This window comes from Lontra canadensis, unplaced genomic scaffold, assembly GCF_010015895.1.
Source record: "Lontra canadensis isolate GAN:19392208 unplaced genomic scaffold, GSC_riverotter_1.0 scaffold2, whole genome shotgun sequence".
In the NCBI taxonomy this organism is placed as follows: Eukaryota; Metazoa; Chordata; class Mammalia; order Carnivora; family Mustelidae; genus Lontra; species Lontra canadensis.
The window spans coordinates 45,470,692-45,493,525 of record NW_022630996.1 but is presented as its reverse complement, the minus strand read 5'-3'; the positions used below and the strand labels follow the sequence as shown (position 1 = coordinate 45,493,525).

The 22,834-nt window shown below is 45.6% G+C and overlaps 1 protein-coding gene across 2 annotated transcripts in view; it reads right to left on the bottom strand.

Moving 5' to 3' along the window:
- Positions 1-825: 825 nt before the first annotated feature.
- RAPGEF5 (Rap guanine nucleotide exchange factor 5) overlaps positions 826-22,834 on the bottom strand; it is a 218,835-nt gene continuing 196,826 nt past the window's right edge. The window contains exons 21-26 of one of the 2 annotated variants that reach the window (XM_032873502.1): positions 20,195-20,285; positions 17,998-18,048; positions 17,109-17,196; positions 11,382-11,446; positions 5,678-5,732; positions 826-2,724 (exon numbers count right to left, since the gene is read on the bottom strand). In XM_032873502.1, coding sequence (XP_032729393.1) covers positions 2,603-2,724; positions 5,678-5,732; positions 11,382-11,446; positions 17,109-17,196; positions 17,998-18,048; positions 20,195-20,285 — 472 coding nt within the window. In that variant the 3' untranslated portion in view covers positions 826-2,602. The remainder of the gene's footprint in view (positions 2,725-5,677; positions 5,733-11,381; positions 11,447-17,108; positions 17,197-17,997; positions 18,049-20,194; positions 20,286-22,834) is intronic. The other variant, XM_032873512.1, reaches the window with a different exon arrangement.

Sequence of the window (22,834 nt, the reverse complement as noted above, 5' to 3'; positions counted from 1 at the left end):
AGATCTTATGCAATCACAAAATCTAAGACCTGGGAGGGAGTTTTGACATCTTCATACGTGCTTCTAGCCAGAACAGAACCTATTACCAAGAGATGTGGGCAAATATTTGGAAAGGGAATACAGCCCACCCCTCTTTACAGGGGACCTTGCTGTCAGACAGCCTGGCTTAGGGAGGGCAAGTTTCACGCTGAGCTAAGTGTGGTTCCCATGGTTCCGCCTTCAATTCTCGAGTTCCAGAAGGAGGTCTTCACAGGGCTTTGGGAACTGCTGAGCTGCTGATGCTTGGGAACTCTCTGGAGACAGTTGTTAAATTTCAGAAAGATTTGGGAAAATTCTGACATTCATAAGGCAGGGATGAGAAAGCAAATGTAAATCACACAAAACCCTCCCTTACGGCTGCTGCTGCCCTCAGAGTCGCGTGGCCACAGCTAGAGGGGATTGGGGGCAAGAACCCCATTCTCCCCGGCCTGCGTCTGCCCATACCGGGGGGAATACTGACTGCACCACAGCAAGGTGTTCAAACGTGGTGTGCGTGTGGAGGCATGGGGCTGTGTTCGCATCCGAACTGGGATCTGAGCCGCAGGAGCTATGCTGAAACCGTTCTCCGCTGAAACCAGGTCCTCAAGAGGTAATGCTCTGGTGGGAGCATCGGAGATCTGATGTGAACAGAGCTAATGCTAAAATGTAGAGACGGTGTCAAACCGGCCTGAGACGATCGGACTGGCCACATGATCCTCCTCCCTAGTGCAGAGAAAAGGTGAGAACACAGGCCTTCGTGCTGTCAGCCCACGCTACTTCCAGTAACTGCCAAGGGGAGAGCTCTCACCTTGCTTGGCTGTGAGAGGAGCCAGTCTTTCCCTGGTTCACTGGCTCTCGTGTCCTCCAGGGTCTCAGTCCATTCCGGGTAGGCTGAGCTTGTCTTTGAGTGGCCCAGTCCTGGAGGGTGCCCTTCTCTTACAGCCATGTTAGTTTTCAGGCCTCAGGTTTCTACGTGCAGGGACAGATGGCGTCTCCTTGAAAGTCCTCCCCCCAATTTTCTCCACATGGTTCTTTCCCGTGACCTCTCAAGCTCATGTGGTTCCCAAGCCCAGGAACCAGTGCCACTGACACGGTGTATCAGCCAGCCTCGGGCACCACTGTCCTAAGGTGTGGACGGGACAGCGGGAAGCAGTTCTGTGTGGGCAACTGAGGGATGAACAGGAGGAACACGGAGAATTCACTCGCGTGGAAAAGGAGGGCCGAGCACCCCCTCCGGATGGGCGTGTAGCCGGCAGCGGAGGATCTCACTCTTGTATCCCACACACTTTTGTTGTTCACGGGACGCTCAAGGGTAATCCTCTAACCAGGTCTTCAGAATAACAAGAGGTTTTATTTACTAGCAGAGCCAAAATCGGAATAAAAATAGACTAAAAGGTTCTTAGACTTTTGGGGGTTAAAAAGACAAATTAGAGAAAGACTCCAGGCCTTGGCTGGGAGGTGGACTGCAGGACTTCTGAGTGTCCAACATCAATTCAGACATCTGGGTATTTGGGGCTTCTTATTTTCTGTAAGACGGGTAGTCACTGGTCACCACCTTGCCCTTGTCTTGGGAATGCTAAGTGTTGGCCACATCAATCCCACTTAACCTCCTGTGCTGGCTGTTACCATTCTGTACTGGGGCAGAGGAGCCTGCTGGAGGCCAGCAAAACCCCAGGACATCATCAGGCACAAGAAGGCAGACCTTTGGGACTCTGTTACCTCTCTGAATTATTACCAAGTACCTATCCTTTATCAGGCACTGTGCTTTTCAAAAAATCACGCTGTTTCCAATAATAAATGTGAATCTTCTTGCATACGTGAAGAAAATCCCCAGAAATTAAACAGCAAGTCTGTTTCTTACAAATGATTACTATTTTTCCTTATTGGCAAAGCAATGCAGCCCATAGCTGCAAATCAGTTGGGCAGAAATGCATTTCCCCTGCAAGCCTGCATGGATAAGTGATTGTGGATACAAAGAAACACATGCCTTGGTGTTTCCATTTTGGAGATCAGAGCACGGATGCTGGCTGGTCCTCACTAACTTCTAGACAGTGGCTTTTGGTGATATCACGGTTTGTACTGACATCGGCCACTCCTTTTCCCTGGAAATTAAGAGATGCCATCACTGTCTTTATGTGTTCAAATGAGCTGCTTTTTTTGACAGCCTATAAACAGTAATCTACCACCAGGCAAAGTAAAACTCTTGTCTCACGCACACTCGTACTGACGTATTTGGTCACTAGGACAAGACATGCTCTCGTCTTGACACCGGCACATCTCAAGATCAAAATTGGGTTGAATCAACAATGCAGTCGTGAGAAGCCAGACTTCTCCACTTCAAGCATGCTTCTGACTCTTTTTCTGTCTTCTTGTTCTGACAGCAGCTTGGAGAGGCCTCTCCCCATCTCTGGTGGCTGACATCACTTCCTAAACACGCTTGGCTTGGCCCTCCTGTGTGTGTCTTATGCTGATAAAACTCAGCAACTTCTTTTCTCACAGGAAAGCAACGTGCTCAGCACTGACATGCCCAGAGCTCAAAGTGCTGCAGTTATGGGGGAGGCCGGCTGAGGGGAGAGGGGGCAGCTCATACTCGGGGCTCGATCCGGTGGGACAGCTCAAACAGGGCCTGCTGGCTGTCGATGACATACAGGTGATTAACGTAGGATTTTAACTCTTGGTGCTCCTTTGGAGACATGTCACCTCCTGCTTTTTGGAAGGAAAAAAAAAAAAGTCAATCTCCTGAGAGCAGAAACACTATCTCTAAATACCAGTAAAACCTCAGGAGGAGGCTGAGGGCACATGGACCAGGTAGCCTCTAAGTCACACGCCAGAAGGGAGATCCTTAACTTCACAGTGCATATGCTTCTCCAGCCCAGGCTCGGGCCTCAGCCCATGCCATTAGACTGGCAAGCTATTCGTTTCACTAACATTCATAGAGCACTTATTACCTCACGTTATCTAGTATTTAGCAATTGCGTCAGCAGCCCCCCTACAGAATGTAAAGCAGCAGAGACACACAGCCAGTACGTGGCAGAGCACGACTGGTGCCCAGGCCACGTGGCTCCAGAGTCCACATCCCTGGTCCCACGTCACGGTAACTGCCTGTCTCAACGGCTGTCCCGGGCTCTTTGAGCTCAGTCTGGAATCGTCAGAAGTTACTGCTCATCTGCTCAGCGCACGGACACAACAGTTTGCTTGTGTTTAGATGTTGTATAATTCTTTGGCATCCTTACTTTTTGAAAGAATAAAAAAAAAATGAAGGAAATACTTGAATGAAAAGGTATCATAGAACTGAACTTAAGGTGCGTTGAGCAGGCAAAGCAAGTTCCAGAAGTACGTGGACCGGCTCACGTCTGCCCAGCAAAGGACGAGGCAAGGGGGTTTTCTCCTCCCAAACCCAGGGTCGTTAAAAGCCTGAAGGGCCGTGAGAATCTTTGGCGCCATGTGAGCTCGCAGGCACGTGCCATGCTGGTGACAGCTCCGATAAGAGGCCTGAGATAAAGCAGCCTGGACAACGGGGCAAGCCCACTTCCCAGAGTCAAAACCAAACACAATCCAGAAAAAAATCCCCCCAAACCTCAAGGCACTGTGGCCTGACTAAACCGCTAGAGAGAGACAATGTCCCTGAGAGACAGTGACGTCATGTCCTCTGGCCTCATGGGGTTTCAGATGGGAGCAGCAGCAGTGGGCCTGAGGAGAAGGGGTGTGCAGGGGGCTAAGAATTTTAGTGCAGCAGTTTTTTTCTCTGGGTGAGATCCATTTTTTCCCTCCTCTGTGACACACGTGTTTTATAAGGCTTGTCAGTCACGGGTAGCTTGTCATTCCTTAAGGCTTAATGGCAAACAAGGTTTCCCGGTTTCAAAGAGTTGAAGCATCAGGAGTTAGTTTTTATCATTCCACTTGTTTGGAAGTGACTAAAAAGTGGTATTATTCTAGAATACCTTCTCTGGGAGACACTGAAGAGACTGCTTTTGGTTTAGTAAATACTGATTTAGAAAACAGAGTGGTACAAAATAATTTTGTTATTACTTTTTTGACCTAAAGATGGCAGAATGAATGGATCCAACCATGACCAATGACACCCGCACAGCACTCTAATTTTTAAGTGACTTGGTTCATGTTATCATTTTATCCCCAGTGCTGACATGGGTTTACTATGACAATATAAACTGTCAAACTTAACCCCACTCAGTCGCAAACCCAATTTTTAAAGATATGTAAGTAGAGAACACAGAGTTATGCTTCACGTTATGCACACCTACTCCCTGGCGACGGGAGGTTCAAGACAGGGAGGAGGCCACCAAGCCATATGGCCTTCCTGCCCACACTTGGGAGAGTCTCTTGGTCAGGGAGACGATGTCTCAGAATGAGCTCAGTACCCATCAATACTTGGGAGGCCGAGGAAGAGGAAACAAATAGGAACCAACACTCAGCAACATTATGCTTATACATTTAAAAGAATCCCCAGGACCCTGTTATCACTGTTTCTATGGTAAGTGCCTCCATGGTGTGCTTTCTGCAGAATTACAGATGCACATATCAGGTGGCAGTAACTGATGAAGTATTTTAAAAACATTGGTCCTGTATTTGTAGCTCTCCCTTTCAAGCAGAAACTTGATAATTTAAACTGAATTTCCGTTGCTTTGTCGGGAGACAATACTGCCAGCCAAGACCAGCTGGGACAAAAAAGAAAAAAATTATTAAAAATATGCACTTATCCTTAGGAAATAGGACTTTGATCTTTCTGCTTTCCATTTTGTGTCCTTCTGTATTGTTGAGAAAATTATAATGAGGATGTTTTACTTAAAGCTTTATTTAGTGGCCAGCTTTGATTTCTAATTATTGAATTAAACTTTCTAATTTTTTTTTTCCATTGCTCTTATCTATGGAATAGGCACAAGGCAAAGAAAAGAGGATGGATCAGGAAGTCCGGACGGCTCCGTCTGACTAAAGGCTGAATGGGTTAACTGAGGCTCTGCTTTTTGCTCTGCCTGAATGATCTCCGTGCACCAATCACCAATACCGGGGTCAGGATGCCAGTGCCCATGTGAACGCTCCTTGAACTCAACAAAGGTATTTCCTTCCTTCCTGCCATGTTTTAATGCTATTTAAACATAGTGTAAATTATGCTCGAGGTTTAAAAAGGACCACATATTCCTACATATGTTCATCTCAGTGGGGGAGTCCATAGAAGTGCTCAGAAAAATACGTTTTCAGTGAAAGGCAACTCCAGTCAGGAAGTTTTTGTTGGAGAGGAGTAAAAATTCTGGAAGGCTGCTTTAGGCACTTTTGCAAACTGTGTTCCTGTTCCAGGAAGGCTCCAAGCAAGGAGGTTAGGGACAGGATCACCCCTGATAAACCCACTGGTAATTCGGAGCCACGGGACAAGCAAACAGACTTTCTGGGTCAGGGGTGCAGTGGGGAGCCTCTGATTGTCTAAAGTCACTCTGTACAGGGAGACCTACTGCCTCGAGAGGATAAAAAGCTGCCCTATCTTGTCTTCCTCTGCATCCCTAACAGGCAGTGACGAAATGAAAAGAGAATACGGCACCTGCATATTACCCTTTATAATCGGTTTCAATACATTCCTACCGAACACTTGGGACCGGCTCGTGGTCTCTGCTAAGCTTACATTCCGTGCCGGACTGCCAGTACTCACCAAACTGATTCGTCCTGCAGTGTCTCAGGGTTCGGACGGTGTCGGCAATCATGTGCTGCAAGGGAGAGCAGACACCTATCAATGGGAGAGTTATTTAGGGTGCTGCTGGAGTAGCGGTGTCTCCCGGGATGGAAGGATTTTATACCCTTGGGTAAAATGGAAGGGATGTATTTGGAACTGGACTTTAACTGAGAACACTGAGCTTGGCTTATGAGATATTCAGTCTTCGTCTGCAGAAACAGTGCTTCCAGCCCAGGCTGCACAGAGTCTAACCAAGCCCTGGGTTTCCACATGCCATGGACTCTGACAGCCCTTTGCTTACACAGTGTTGGCAAATCCAGCACCCCCAGCCCTGTCTGCCTGTCTGAATCTGCACAGGCTTTTCACTTCTGGGGATGTTTTGGTTGCTCTCCGTGAAGCCTGTCTGAGATTTCCCTTCTGAGTCTGGGAGGTTCCTTCGGACAGTACAGATTGGCCTGTGTGGTCCTCACTGCTCGGGATCTCTGCACCTCCTCTAGGCCAGGTGCCACTAGAGGCCTCTGCGTGCCCAGCACCTGTTATATGTCACACAGGGATTCACTCACACCTGCTGAATGCAGGTAGGAATATGGGTAGCATCGAAGACTCAGTATCACAAATCAAGACAGGAAAAGAGTCACAAAAGTTGAACATTTTCTAAAACCCCAGAATCATTACAGAGACCATTTTCAGTTTATGATTTACATTCTCTCCAACAGTCTTCAGGATTTTGCTTTAATTCTTTCTTTGAAGTTCTCACTGATCTGCAGGCAAGTCTTCTTGACTTTATGGATGCCTTTGACCAGCTCTCACCAGCTCATACTCAGGTACCTCCAACAGTCTTCTAGTTCTCTTGTTTTTAGTGTTCCACCATGAAGGAGAGAGACAGCATTTAGGACAACACCATTCTGCACTATTGTTCCTCTCCTCCGGTTGCTAGAATCATCTCCGAACACTGTTGCTATCATGTTCTAGTCCTCTGGAAAATCCACAGTGACTTTCTCATTTGGTTCATCTCAAAATCCAAACATCAGGGGCAACTGGGTGGTTCAGTGGGTTAAGCCTCTGCCTTCGACTCAGGTCATGGTCTTAGGGTCCTGGAATTGAGCCCCGCATTGGGCTCTCTGCTCAGTGGGGTGGCCTGCTTCCCCCTCTCCCTCTGCCTGCCTCTCTGTCTACTTGTGATCTCTTTCTCCATCAAATAAATAAATAAAATCTTAAAAAAAATCCAAACATCATCCTATTATTCAAAAATCAACATTATCCATTATCTGGTCCTCCAAACCTCCCTAAACATGTCATCATCTTTCCTGTCCTGCGTGTACATACCAAGCAAAGGCTTGTCCATTTACAGCAAGCCCTTAATGAATGATTGCTAAAAGAATAATATGAGTACAAAACTTTTTTAAATTTAATATCCCTTAGAACTGTAGAAACTTTATTTGAACATGACCTACTTATTAAATTGTTCTCCACTGTATTTCTGATTTATTTCTACTCAGTAGTGAAAAATTAAATAGGGCAGTGATTAGAACAGTAGCTCAGTCTGCCTTTGTAAAGGAAATGAGACCTGAGTCATGTCTGTGAATGTACTGTTAATGTTTCCTTCCCCAAATGTGACCGCTCTTCCCAGGGCAGGTCTCTTGTTCTAAGCTATGGCGTCACACTGGTTTCTATCGTGTGCCACTCGTGCGGCTCCCGGGAGCCCTGGACGGGTGCAAGGCTGAATACTAAATACCACAGGGACACCTGGGTCCTGGGCCTCATCTTTGGCTTTCCCGAAGCAGGAAGGAGGAGGAGGAGGAAAATCTGGTAAAGGATGATACTCTCGACATGGAAAAGAGAAAGCGTCTGTTTCTTGGTTATTTAATAGTTCAGGGGTGAAATGGTTAGAGCTGCTGAGACAGCAGAGGGCACGACAGACAGCTCATTAGACCCAGTGCGCACGTCGGGGCCCTCGTGTTGTCGGCCATCATGTGCTGGCCTGTATCAGCCAGATAAAGAAAATGCACTGAATTATTTGCTAGCTGGCGTAGGCTAATATCCACCATGAGGAATTGGCTTCTTACCAGTTAATTCAGTTAGGTTCTATTGGTTCATTATTGTGAAAGATGATCCTGCTGTAGCTTAAGCGAAACGCTGTTCCTTGCTAAGAAACATTCCTTCGAAAATATTGACTCCATTAGGAAATTCAGTTTCCTTCTCCAGCATCCAAGTAGGAGACAGGGCTGTGTATAATGTAAAATACATTTCTGTCCTTCGAAAAAATGTGAATGCACCCTGTCTTCTCTGTGAGAGGAAGGGGGTCAGCCTGAGGTGGGCTGCATCGTTAAATGCCATCTACTTTGAGGACCAGGAACTCCCCAATATTACAAAACCTGCTCTCTTTAGCAATGATGTGCTAACAAGCACCTAATGAATGCACAGGGGTGCTAGGGCCCTGCTCTGGGTACGTATACCTGTGTTTCTTTCTTTCTTTCTTTCTTTTTTTTTTGGTGGACAACAAAACAAAATTTATTGAGCAGTAGTTCAAAGCTCCTGAAGAGGGAGGGGACCCGAGAGGACAGCCCTATAGCTGCATTGATTTTCTAGCTGTCTTTTTTTCATAAAGTTCTCTTCAGGAATTTGAAATTTAAAAGAGAGGGCTCCTGGGTGGCTCAGTCAGCTAAGCATCTGCCTTCGGCTCAGGTCATGATTCCAGGGTCCTGGGATCGAACCCCGCACTGGGGCTTCTCCTTGTGCCATTCTCCCTGCTTATGCTCTCTCTGTCAAGTAAATAAATAAATTTTTTTAAAAAGTAAAATAAAATTCAAAGGAGAATATGATTACTTATATATGCCATGTTATTTCCTTAAACCATCTTAAAGAATTAAGATGGGGTCTCTGCTCAGTGGGGGAGGGCCTGTTTCCCCCTCTCCCTCTGCTTGCCTCTCTGCCTACTTGTGATCTCTACTACTGATTCTAACAGATTGTACTGATTCTACTACTACTGATAGCTACTGATTCTAACAGAAGGACTATTTATTAGACTTTGTTTTGTTCCCTATGATCAGTCTGAAGTCTTTTTTTTTTAAAGATTTTATTTATTTATTCGACAGAGGAAGCGACAGTGAGAGAGGGAACACAGGCAAGGGGAGTGGAAGAGGTGAGCAGGCATCCTGGTGAGCAGAGAGCCCAATGTGGGGCTCCATCCCAGAAACTTGGGATCATGACCCGAGCCAAAGGCAGATGCTTAACCAACTGAGCTATCCAGGTGCCCCAGATTTTACTTTTATCTTTCCCTGTGGTCACTCTGAAGTGTTGACACATCTGAAAGCAAGACCCTAGACTACATGAGCTGCATTAGAAGGCTTCTACTGGCATGCTGGAGAAAGCATGGGAAACCAGAGATGCTGCTCAGAGGGAGAGAGAGGGCTGCAGGGATCTTTCTGCTGCTCTCTCCCATCTGGGCCTTTATCGAATTGTTCTCACACTTTGCTGGCACCGTCTGAGGGCCAGCGACACAATGAGCTTAACCAAACCACCAGTTCCCTTTGGGGAGGAGGTCCACCGCCAGTCTGCCCTCAACAATCGACAAGAGTCAGCTTATGAAGAGTGCGATTGTTCTCTCGCACTCCCTCTGAGTCAGAGGGAAACTCACTAGACCTTTATAGGGGATTCCACTCAGTGTGAAACACCCATCCCACATCTTCACACATGCTCTCCAATGCTTGTTAGGCATTCTTAACCAGATGTGCAGGCCAGGGTTTGAAGAAGATACTGATGGAAAGCATCATTTGCTTGAAACCATTTCATTAATATCACACACTGGAGATGAACCTACACAGAGTCTAGAAGGTCAGGGCCTACAGCCTTTGGTTGCAAAGAGGTGCCCTATGGTCTTCAGAACATAACACACTGATGTAGCAGAAATCTCAAAGAATAAGTACCAAAAAACCCCACTTTGAATATACATTTCTGGCTGTGCTGGTTTGACTGTAGAGTCTTCTAACTGAGCTCTGATTCCAAAGCAATGCAGAGGGTCTTAAAAAGTTACAAACCCATCCACTTTAATTTTTTTTTTTTTTTTTTAGATTTTACTTATTTGACAGAAAGAGTGATCACAAGCAGGGGGAGCACTAGAGGGAGAGGGAGAAGCAGTTCTCCCTGCTGAGCAGGGAGCTCGATACGGGGCTTGATCCCAAGACCCCGGGATCATGACCCCAGCCAAAGGAAGACACTTAACCAAATGAGCCACCCAGGTGCTCCTAAACACATCCACTTTAAAAATAACTGGGCACAGAGGCACCTGGGTGGGGGAGTCGATTAAGTATCCAGCTCTTGGTTTTGGCTCAGATGGCGATCTCAGGGTTGTGAGATCGAGTCCCATACAGGGCTCTGTGCTCAACACAGAGACTGCTTTAGATTTTCCCTCTGCCTCTCCTGCTTGTGTTTTCTCTCAAATAAATAAACAAATCTTAAAAAAAAGGGGGGGGGGCACAAACCTATCATCCTCCAGTGATTAAGATGGAGCTATGACAAGATATCCCAAGATGTCTATCTCCCAGATTCTAGAATTGTGGGTTTTCAAGTTGCACTGCGGTTCTCTGCTGCCTCACCCGCTGTGCGGTGAGTTAAGCTGACCATAAGAGCAGGGCACTTACAAGGGAAAGGTCAGACTCAAACCCCGCCTGGACTCATCAGTGTGTACTGCTCTTTTGGTCATGGTCTGCAACCCCTGTCTCCCTCAACCTGCTGTCACAGGCCTGACCTTGTTTCATAGGGAACCAGGGGTCAGTTCCTGAAAGAGTTCACACAAACCCATTATCATTGCTGAAAAGGTCACTCAAAGGTCAGGATCTCCATACAGGGATCACTGGTATCATCTCTAACTATGAAGGACAGTCTCATCTGTGTCACTAAGGTTCATTTACCAGGCAGACTCATTCTGGGGTCAACTGGGCCTCTTTGGAGCACTCCCATTTGATTTATCTGGCTCAGTTCTGGCAGGCCACCCCTCCTTGGCCCCAGGCCACTCAGAAAGGTGAGGAGGAGCCTACCATAAGAGAAAAAACCCTGGGAAGGTCCTAGAAATAATTCAGCAAGAGGCCTTCTGGTAACTTGCAGGAAGGGACTGACTGGGAACCTTTCACTGGTGAGCAGGGAGGGCCCTATGCCAGCGCTGCAGTCTCCACAGTTGTGCACCGTTCAAGGGCTGACAGAGGCATGCAACCTGCCCTCACACTCACTTGCTCCCAATTCCACCTTCATATCCGAGTGGGGAGCACTGGAGACAAACACACCTCCCCAGAAGCTTCTTCCTGAGCCTCGGGAGCCGTGTACACCGAGACACGGAGAGATGCCTTTCAGGAAGTCAGGCTTAGCCTCTTGCATGCGAAATTCCTCCTGACAGAACCTTACGGTTTTACTTCTGGTTCAGTAACACACCTTCCACCTCTGACAGAAATGTAATGAAGTCCCATTTTCAAGCCTATTCATATGTGGTTCTCAAAGCCTTGCGAGCACCCCCATTTTTAACTGGAATACATTTTCGTGACAATGCATAACATGCAGCAGACGAGCTCCTGCAAACCACTGTGCTTTCAAAGGAGAAAAGTACTTAAACCATTTGTTTCTTGGAGCAAGAAAGAAAAGCATACACTTTCCTTACAGGAGGGAAAGGGGAGAAATAATGAAATTTACATACCAGTTTTTCAAAATTGACAAGATTATCCAAAAATGTTTTATTTCCTTCATGAATAAATGTTACATCTGAAAATTAAAAACAAGATATATGTGCTGTTAGGAATGAGTCAGGGCTAAGGAGGTCTAGATGGAATGCAACTTATTAATTTTTCTTTTTATATCTTTTTTTTTTTAAGATTTTATTTATTTATTTGAGAGAGAGACGGTGAGAGAGAGCATGAGTGAGGAGAAGTTCAGAGGGAGAAGCAGACTCCCCATGGAGCTGGGAGCCCGATGCGGGACCCGATCCCGGGAGTCCGGGATCATGACCTGAGCCGAAGGCAGTCGTCCAACCAACTGAGCCACCCAGGTGTCCCAATTTTTCTTAAACATTGTGCATTATTCCATAAATTTGACGAGGCAACCTGGAATTGAATCTATAAGGTATTCGATGTGAAAAGGCATAATTTGTGTTTTTGAGTGTGGGAAGAGAACATAAACGAACAAATGCAATGATTTATTTTGTACACAGTGAAGAGCCTGACTTCAACTTAACCAGTATAACTTAACCAGCCCACTAATTTTTAGGCCAGAACATTGAGCAGAAAAGAACTACATAGCCAGAAACAAAAGAGTTTTAAAATCTTTGTGTTTGCTTTTTAACAATTCCTGGCCAAGTGTATGGGGCCTGTTTTACCTAAAATGTTAGTGGATCCAGATGCAGATGTTTCAATTTAGATTTTTGGTTCCAAAAACCAGTGCCCGATTGTGTATCAGAAGTGTATCAGAAAGGGATAAGCCTGAAAATGGCAGAGTTTCTGGCTCTCCTTGACAGGTGCAAAAAAGCATCACTGACAAAAAGAACACAAGGAACGTAGGATGAAAGTACATTTTCAGAGGAAGGGGAAGTTACATTTGGTTTGAGCCTCATTGCATTTAAAATGACAGAAGATACTCAAGCAAAAATCTCCTTTTGGATGCAAAAACAAACAAACAAAAACCAAAAAACAAAAATCAGAACTGAAAAACCCAGGAGTCCCTCTTCAAGAGAAAGGGATTTGGGAATCATTTAAAATAAAGATAGCAGCTGAAGCTCAATGAGCAGTGGCTCATTAAAAACTCACATCAGAGGGTCAATGACTGGAGCACTAAGGGAATCCTCTAAGAGAAGAATCAAAATAAGAAATATATTACAGTTTAAAAAGCCTGCAAATAATCATGTTAGATCACAAATTTGGAGGGCAGGGGTGCCTGGGTGGCTGTCAGTGGGGCGTCTGCCTTCAGCCCGGATCATGATCCCGCGGTCCTGGGATTGAGCCCCACATTGGGTTCCCTGCTCAGCGGGGAGCCTGTTTCCCCCTCTCCCTCTGCCTGTAGCTTCCCCCTGCTTGTGTGCTCTCTCTCTCTGTTTCTCTGTCAAATAAATAAATAAAAATCTTAGAAAAAAGAATTAAAAACAAAAAGCAAAAGTGGAGGGCAAACCAAATGAAAACTACCATGTTAAAGTAAGCTGACATAAAAGAGGGAAAAGAACAGCTTTAGATTCCTATAAATAGAAAGGGAAAGCATTTGCATCTAATCAAGACTTTCATTCTGCTGGTCCCTGTGGGGCAATTATGAGCTAGGTGCTCTGGAAACCTGCCTAGGATGCATTTGGCCGCTGAGCTTTGATGGCCCACGAGGGGGCGACACGAGTTACATAGTTACAGGATACCCTGATACAAATCTTTCCTCAAGCCATCCCTTACATACAGCTTCCAGTACTGACTGCAAAGATTTCCTAGGATTTTTCCCCTTCTTTTAAAACGATGTTCTAACAGGAAAACAATTCACAATTATACGGTCATCTGACAAACTCTCTGGTTATTTTATTATCTCTCAAGACTTTGCTTTCAAAAAAGAACTACAAATTTTCATTCTGTGTCACAATATTTAGAAGACAGTAGTCCTGGGTCACCTGGCTGACTCAGTCAGAAGGGCATGCAACTCTTGACCTCAGCGTTTTACATTTGAGCCCCACATTGCGTGTAAAGATTTAAAAAATAAAAAAATCGTGGGGTGCCTGGATGGCTCAGTTGGTTAAGCGGCAGACTTGTTTTCAGCTGAGGTCATGATCCCATGTGCTGGGATGGAGCCCTCTGTCAGGCTCCCTGCTCAGCGTGGAGTCTGCTTCAGGATTCTCTCTCTCCCGTTGCCCCTCCCCAACTTGTGCACTCTCTTTCTCTAAAATAAGTAAATCTCTTTAGAAAAACTTAGAAGACACTCGTCAATGCAGTTAGCTCCTACCTTTTTGGTGTGACAAATAAACACCGTGTGCACCCTATCTACACCACACACCACCTAAAAGCCTAGCCTCCCCTAACTCCCTGAGACCTCAGGTCACAAACGCCCTCTCTGAATCCCTTGGTCCATTTCCCTAGTGTCATATTATTGTCATCCTTTCACCCTGTTCCCAAGGATAATGACAAGGACTCATGACAATAAGGGCACTTATCTGTATTAAGAGCATTAACAAAAGACTCTAAGGTACAGCCCCAGCAGGACAGAGTGTGAAGAAACTGTGGGCCAAAGACCATGCACTTCTGGCTCACGATGACAGCTCTGCTCGTCCCAGCGGGATTCAAACCCAGGGAGCCTGGTTCCTCTCACCACTGTATCTCTCCAGGAGCTCGAGTTGAACAGACCTGGGCATTTCTTATACTGGTCAGAGCCACCTTGCCAGATTTATGGCACAGGGAGCGTGTCAGCAACTTTCCACGTCTTCCCTTGGTGGCTCCCTCTCTTCCCTCCAGCCTGAGGTCTCTTCTCTTCTTGGGTGGTCTCACTTAACCCCAGGGGCTTGGAGGCCAGGCTCATGCTAGCCTGAGAATAAAGCAGGGAAGGTGCTTTTGGCCAGGTGGGAAGGAGAGAGAGGCTGGAAAGGGCTGCCACCCAGAAGGGGGTTCAAGGGGCTGAAGGGTTTGATGCAGGTGAATGGCAGGTGTGTGAAGAGGAGGGTAGGAAGGTAGGAGGAAGATAAATCAGTAAGTGGAAGGAAGGGAGGGAGGGAGGGGGAGAGAGAGAGAAAGAGAAAGAAAAAAAGAAAAGAAAAGAGAAGAGACAAAGAAAGAGAGAGAGACCTGGGCTCTCAGAACGTAAGTCTGGGGCTGTGAAGCACTTCAGGGAACCCAGCAGGCAGAGTGCAGGAAATGAGCGCTGTTCATCTGAAGACACTCAAACACTCTCCAAACACTTCATATAATAGAACTACTGGAGGAAACGGCTCCATTTGGAGATGACAAGTAAGAGAAGGAAGAAATGTACAAGCACCATAACATTCCTTTGATTTAAAAGCCCCTGCAAATCTGCAGTAATCATCCCGGCTCTGAGATAAACACACAACCCCCCGGAGGACCTCAGTTCACCCTCCCACACCTGTTGAAAGTCACTTTGCTGGAAAGGACTACCGGCTCCCCCAACACCACATGATACACACTGCTGGGCTGCTTCTGACTCTAGCTCAGCGAGATCCTTGCCCCTACACTTATTTAGGGTTTCCCATTCATCCACTTTCTGAATGGATTCCACACCACGGGGCGGGGGGTATGTACGGGGGCGGGGGGTGGGGACGGATCAAAAGGCAAGAATTCAACAGGAAAGTTGATGAAGAAGGACCCTCAGGTTAAGTGCTCACTTGATAATCTGCATGCTTACTGGGAACTGACTGGCTCACAAAAGGAAACACTGGAGGCCTAATCCTTTGTAACACCCAAGGAGTTCAATTTGGTCCTTTTTCTCTAATAGCAACCCAAAGTGGGAGGAACAAGGGGTAGAGGGGTGAGTTTTCACTAAAAGGCTGGTTGTTCTAAAGTAGTTTATGGCAACTTTAAAAAAATTTTGCAATTAAAAAATCCCCAAATCGATGTTTGTTTTTTTTCCAAAATGTTTTGTTTCAGGCATGATATACACATATTTTAAATTTTCACCCTATATTCCTTTGGAAATTATTTCAGATAAAAATGATAATTTGAAACAATAAAGTGTTGATTTTTTTTATAATGACAAAATATTTGAAAAGGAAAACTAAGTGCTTAAACTCAAGAAAGCTTCTAATGAAAAAAAGAAAAAAATGAAAAAATGTTTAATTTACTAGAGTGAATGTATTTGCAGAGAAAAAAGGGAAATTTGTTTTGCTGCCAACAAAGAGGTCTAGATAAACTCAGTAGAGCAGAAAATTGCATCCAAGCTAAGATGTAAGTCTGAGACACTTGACTGCATTAAGTATTTTTTTGGGGAAAATCACAAACATTCAGCAAAAAGCACTGCTCATATCTAATTAAGCTAAAGGGACACTGTCAACTAATTTCTCATTACCTTAAAACTTTTCTCTCAAAATATTTTCGCTTAAGATTAATTTCTCTCCCAGATCTGTCCTCCTTTCCTGTTTCCTATTTGTGTCTAAAGGATTCTGTTACTTCCCACCTACCACCCCCCACTCTCCACTTGAGAACGTTTCATTTTGCAAATAAAAACTGTAAGCCTGAATAAACCTTTAAATTGTTATTTGGGCATTACAATCTCTCCCTATTCCAACCATTTCCATTTAGCAGAATCTTTTCAGCTTGAACGAAGCATCTGCGTGCCTCAGTTGTGTTAACAGTATTGTTTCAGGAAGATTCTTGCTTTGTACTAGATGCAGAGTGGACGAGGAGTGGAGGAGTGGCGGAGTGGCGAGCTCACAGCCTCTCAGTGATTTGGCAAGCTCTGCCTGTTCTGGAGAGAGGCTGAGGAGGGAATACAGGCGTCTTTGCCAGTGGGTGCAGCGATGGGGTCGGGGTGGGCTGGGAGGAGAATGGCCGGGCCATCCAGCAATCCGGTTCCCAGGCAGCCCATTTCCAGAATCATATGTAGGAGTTTAGTCATTGGGGCCAGACCCAGCAGAAATTACAAGCCTCTGAAGGGCGAAGGCTACATAAAAAAGTCCTCCTATAAAACACCTTGGAAAGAATTAAAATATGGCCAAAAAAAAAAAAAAAAAAAAGACCAAATCCCTTTTTCCTGGAAAGCACATAGGTAGGGTATATACTGGATATTAGTAGCACAGGCCAGATTCAAAAAACTTCCTTTGAATGAACCCTCTTGGTTTGAAAGAGACTACTGAGATCTCACTAGCGAATTTAACTAACGTGTTTCGGGATGAATTCTTTGGGGCTCTTCAGAAGAGAAGTCAGCAGACCAGCTTGCAGCTGTCACATACTCCCCCGAATGCCACTCCTGGAAAGACAGCACCTTCTCCCCGAGTCACAGACTTTACTGCCAGGGGGTTGACTATAGGTACTTCTCACACAGCGGCAGCCTGGCCGTTAGCTCTCCGAAATTTAAGCTGCAAACTCGGAGTGTGATCTCTCTCTGGGTTTTTTCTCCCAGCCTGGCTGAAGTAAGTGGATGGTCAACTCCAAGAAAGTAAGCCTGCACTTGGAAGCAGAGCAAAATAAAAACACAGGTGTCCAGTGCCAAGTTCTGTGAGTCAGGTGAAAATGCTTTGGTATCTCTCTGAAACAATTACGTATTTCAGTTACCTCAGAAATAACTGAGCACTTGCAAACCCATCTCAAGCAAACACAGTTAGGTCTGAACGTCAAAATTACTCTAAAGAAATAGACCGAGAGTCTCTCTCTTGCTTTTTTTTTTGGGGGGGGGGCCCTGTACAGTTAGAGGGATACATTTCTGCCGATGGAATTGGATGGCATAAAGGAAAGACAATTGTTACCTTTAAGCAACAGGGGCATGAATGGGATTTTGGGTGGTTTCATCTTTTTGAATGCATCTCTGTAGGCTTTGTGATTCAGGGAAGGATCCTGCCAAACCAAGCAGATTACAAAGAGAAAGAAAAATCAATGTGCTATAGAAACAATTCTAAATCCACTTTTGCTATACAATTTGAACATGATTTAGATATCGAGAGGTTCTTCTTCAGAACAAAGTAGATAAAGGTTTCCTAGGAGAATAAACTCACTAAATTAGGGCAGGAAATGTAGGCAATGAATAAAAGTCAACTTATTGGTTTACAATAATGGAAAATGACTGCAAAAAAGAGGCACCTTTTGATTGCCTTATTATTTTCCTCAAATAGGTTCTTTAAGCACAGTTTCCTCTGCATAATTTCTATCACGAGGTAACCCCAAAGTCTTTTGTTAGGTACACTGCAAAGAAAAATCTCCCTCATAACGCACGGACAATGCACAGAAAATAAGAGAACGCTGTTTTCTTGTGTTCTGAAAAGCAACTAGACATTTAAAAAAATTTAAACCTTAGAAATGGTACGAAGGAGAAAAAGGAAAAAAGAATCATGCATAAGACACTGCACATTCCATTTATACCAATTAATTTTGTAGACGTTGAAATAGACTATATACTTAAAAATCTGCATTCTGGAAATCACGTCAAAAGGACCATTCTCACTACCTTTCTCCATGGAGACGAAGAAGCATTAACTGTCAACTTCTTCCCTCTGTAGGAAGGAAAGCTACAGTTTCAGGTACGAGTGATCTAGTCTAAGCTACCAGACATGGTAGAGGGTCATGAACAAGGCAATCTAGACAGAAATTCGGCACTATCAATTAATTTGAAGAGTAAGTCCTGTTTGGCTCACTACTTACTGTTAAACTTTCAAGTTCAGAGAAAAGTTTCTTAAACTTCCCAGGGATTTTCTAAAATCAAACAAACAAAATACAAAAAAGAAAAGGTCAAAGAGTGTTACTTTCAGAGGAACCAAGGGGGGAACGTTTATTAAGCTAAACTTCCACATGTCATGGATCTGAACACAAACACCTCTATCACCTGGTTTACCCTGACTGCTTCTCACCACACAATCTTCATCATTCCTTAATGTGACACTCCTTGGGAATGTTGCTAAAAACAATTTAAAATAGGTAATGGCTACGTGAATCAGGAATCTAGCTGATTAGACATTCCACACGCTGGTGATTTTTTAATACAGACTAGGATTTCTGTTCCATATCCCGCCTTTGGCGAATGCTCTTGTCATCTTGCGTCGTCTTGCTGAGTGGGAAATAGTAATATTGGCTAGCATTTTTTGTTTAAATGATCTAACTGCATTTCACAGCAGAGGGCTAAATGGTGAAAGGCCATAAAAACCCTAACTGACACAGCCTGCCCGCCAATGGGTAGGATAGCTGAGCTGTGAAAATCACCCCCACCAGCAGGTGGCATGGGAAGTCACAGAGGGTGGAAACACAGGCTCTCCAGGGTAGTCAGTGGGTCTGAATTTGAATTCCCATGTTGCCCCGTTCCAGCTGGGTGGTTTGGGGTGAGTTTCCACTTGCCCTCCTGGGGTCCAGCCTGAACTGGTCCCGGATCTCCTTCATCACCACATCCTCTGTTCTAATTGGTCCAGCCCATTCTGGATCTGCCATGGGACAGATGTTCAGGGCCCTGCCCATAGGAGGCCATCTACATGCCCACGAAATGCACACTATTTGAATTGAATTGAATTCTTTCTCCTCTCAATTTCTACACATTGAGGCTTCTTTCCAGGTTTAATTCAAATTCCATGCCCCTCCGACCCTGGCCGGCCATTTAATTTCCCTCCAGCTCTGATGAACTGTGGCATCGCTGTCCACCTCCATTCACCTTACAGTGCACACGCATGTCTTGTTTGCTTAACCGGGGCAAGCAGGCCTTTCTTTTCTTTTCTTTGGCACCCCTCTAAGGAGCACTGACCCCAACCCTCAGGTCACCACCGTGCTTCCCAGTGGAGAATGGCCCCTGATGCAAAGAAAGTGAAACCCTAGCACACTGCTCAGAGCCCTGTGCTGACATCTCACGTCAGAAAAAAGAGAGTTGGCCTATCTTGCAGGAGTGAGAATCGGGAACCATGGAGAGAATGGAGTAGTGACAGGAAGTGAGGCTGAGGGGACTGGAGAGAAGCTAAGAATGCGTGAGCCACATGCAGGTCAGGGCCATCAGGGGGCAGGCTTGATGGTGAAAGAGCAGGGCTGAGGGAGAGAAATGGGGCACGCAGTGAGGTAGCCAGTCAATAGGAACAAAGAGAGACAAACAGAAGCCCAAAGAAAGAAGGTGATGAGGCCAGGGGAAGGGCCAGAGCCCTCTTTCCTGTGTCTGGCCACACTCAGGGACGCCCCAGTTTCAGCTCTTCCCACATAGGCCCTTAGAGTCCATGTCCCAGAATTTGAGCTGACTTGAGTGGGCCTCTCCATCTGAGAACGCAGGCAGCCTTCCCCAAGCAACAGGGACACAGGCAGAGCCCAGACTGGGGAGGGGTGAAAGTTAACACTCTGTGGGCCTTTTTAAAAAAAAAAAAAAGAATACAAAACTACTGTACTTCTGCAAATTTTACAGAGATATACATCATCCACATGAACACACTGCTGGGGGCTGCGGGGCCTGCAAGAGAGAGGCCTGGAAGCTTACATCCATTAGCATCTCAGCAAATCTGCTTCTGGACACCTGTCACCACTTCTGAAAGGACCAGCATGGGACTGGAACCACACAACCATGGCAGCAAAGCAGAAAACGAGCTGTGGAGCATTTTACAATTTTTATCTCCTTCATATATATATGTTCTCTGTATGAAAATATGTATTTCATGTATTGGATTTTATATAAATAATAGAGCCATTCTGAAGACCACTTGATTAAAACAGTCCAACCTGACACATGGATTTTTAACTTTTTCTTTCCTAGTAGTACTTACCTCATTTAAAAAATGCAAATAAATTTATTTTGAAGAACGGCTTTTCGCTGGAACATTTCCCATTCAGCTTTCTTTCTCCCTAGCCCCCACCCCTTTCCATGTAGACCCCCAAGGCTCACCTCCCAGGTCTGCGACAACCGGCTCACAGAAGCAGTGTTGAGACCCATCACGATAGCAAAGAAAGAATTCAGGTTTCTCTGGGCTTTGCAGCTATGGAATAAAGAAAGCACAAGGTACTTGGAGCAACATCCTTTTGCCAGATGGCTTCAAAAGATAAAGACGCAAAGGCTCTCCTAGGCCACAGAGTTCAACGTCCAGGGTGGCGTGGGACTCCAAGACCAACACACACTGAATGCCTTGTGTGTGTGTGGTGGTGTGGGGGGGCTTGCCAGTGTCCCTTCTGCTGCTCCTCACCAGGTGACAGATTCCAAACACTCCAGCTCATTTTTCCCTCTAGGAAAAGATTGTGCTCTGACACCCTCTGGACACCTCAAAAGATTCCTCCTTTTAAAAATCTATTTTAGGGGTGCCTGGGTGGCTCAGTAGGTTAAGCGTCTGTCTGCCTTTGGCTCAGGTCATGATCCTGGGGTCCTGGGATCCAGTCCCGCATTGGGCTCCCTACTCAGCGGGGAGCCTGCTTCTCTCTCTGCCTCTGCCTGCCACTCCCCCTGCTTGTGCCCTCTCTCTCTCTCTGACAAATAAATAAATAAAATATTTTTTAAAAATTAATAAAAAATCTATTTTGGATGATGCATCTACAATTTCAACCGAAAACTCTTGAATTCATGTTTCTTTTTATATAGCATATTCTTTTTTTAATACAGATTTTATTTATTTATTTGGGGGGGAGAGAGAGAGATAACGAGAAGGGGGAGGGTCAGAGGGAGAAGCAGACTCCCTGCTGAGCAGGGAGCCCCTGATGTGGGACTCAATCCTGGGACTCCAGGATGACCTGAGCTGAAGGCACTTATCCAACTGACCCACCCAGGAGCCCTAGCAATAATAATAGTAATAATAATAATAGCTCTCTTGTCCCATCTCTCTGAACCCAAGATGCTGTCATTACACTTTGACAGACAAGCCCCTCTCCCCTCACTGGTTCAAGCTGCCCCTCCCTCAACATTCAGATGCATTTTCTTCGCTATCCGCCATACGGACACTGTCCTATGGATCTATGTAAAATATGGCATGTGTTGTGGGGATCCCGTCCCACGTTTCTCATTTAGAGGAGAAAGGAGGAAATAAAACGCAAAATAAAATCACATTGAGCTCCATTCACTCTGTGAGATTATCTGTTCTGCATTACGTCAGTCATGCCCTTCAATCTAATCGGTCAAAAGTCCACTGGTTTTCAAAGCCTGCGGAGGCGCCTTGGCCTCCCAGGTCAGTCAGGGCAGCCTGTGGGTTCCAGACACTCCTTTATCTGCAGTGTTTAAAAAAAAAAAACTACTCTGATAGAGTGTGTATTATGAATTCTCCACTACCATCATAAATGGCTGTACAACTTCATCAAAAATGTTTCATGATTTGTTTACTTATTCCCCTATTGTTAACATTCAGGGTATTCTCAATTCAATACAGAAGGCTACAAAGAGTATCTTCGTGCATAAAACTTTTTAACTGGATTTGTGGTTCTTTTAATTAAAATTCAGTCATTCATGACATGATTGGTCCAAAGCTATCTCGATGTTAAATGTTCTCGACACATACTGAAAACTGTCCCCCGAAATGGTGCGGCCTCCCGGTGGCACAGGCTGTAGGGGAAAGTATCTAGTTCAGAAACAAGAGAACAGATAGGGCTGTTTCCAGGTCACACACACACTTGGCTGTGCCTGGCAGGTCCTCCCTACACGGCTACTCCCAGGGCCAGCCTTGGGGGCAGCACACTGCCCAAGGACAGCTGCGCCTGGGCACCAGGGCAGACAAGGCCCCACCAGGGAGCATGTGGCTAGCTCTATCCCCACCAATAGTGGAATGTGCAAAGGCACTGCTGCCTCCACACTGAGGGTCCGAAGCATCTGGGCCAGACACCGTCCCACAGGCCCCTCACTGTGGAGCCTCCACGGTCATGGGCTGTGCCCCTCGGAGTCTTCCTTGCCCGGCATCTGGCCCTGTCTGCAGCTTGAGGGTCGGTGAGGGGACCTGAAACTCAGTCTAACTGGCCCCTTTATCTGCTTTCTACCAACTTGCTCCTGGTGGACACTGCTTGGTATGTTTCTCCGGGTCAATGATTTAGAAAATCCACTGTTTTTGTATATTATCGGTGACCAAAGGCATCTATTACCTGGACTCTGCTTCCCTTTCTGTCTCCTCACCCCCCCTGGAAGGTTCATACCAGCCAGAACAGACGTGAGGCATCTCTAAGGCTTGGTGTGCTGATGGGAGGTTCCTCTGTGGAGAGGCTCCTGTGGTCGGGGAGAACAATCCTGCCCCTAGGCCACAAGCACCTCTGTGGGAGGCTCTCTCTGACTCCCAGGTCCTCCCACTTACTACAGGACGGAAGCCCGGTGGTCCTGTGATTCTTCACGAGACATTAGGTTCCTCACAGCTAGAGGATATATCCATTCATTTTTATATTCTGCCCATCACCCAAATACCCAATATACAGCAAGCCTTTCGGACAGCATTTGCTGGAGTTGAAAACAAGACTTTTGGGGGATATGGTTTTATTAATATTCATTTTAAAAAGGTTTATTACACCTCTTTTTATTTGGTATCATTTATCTGTCTGGAATCTCAGATAGAATTCTCATCTTTTT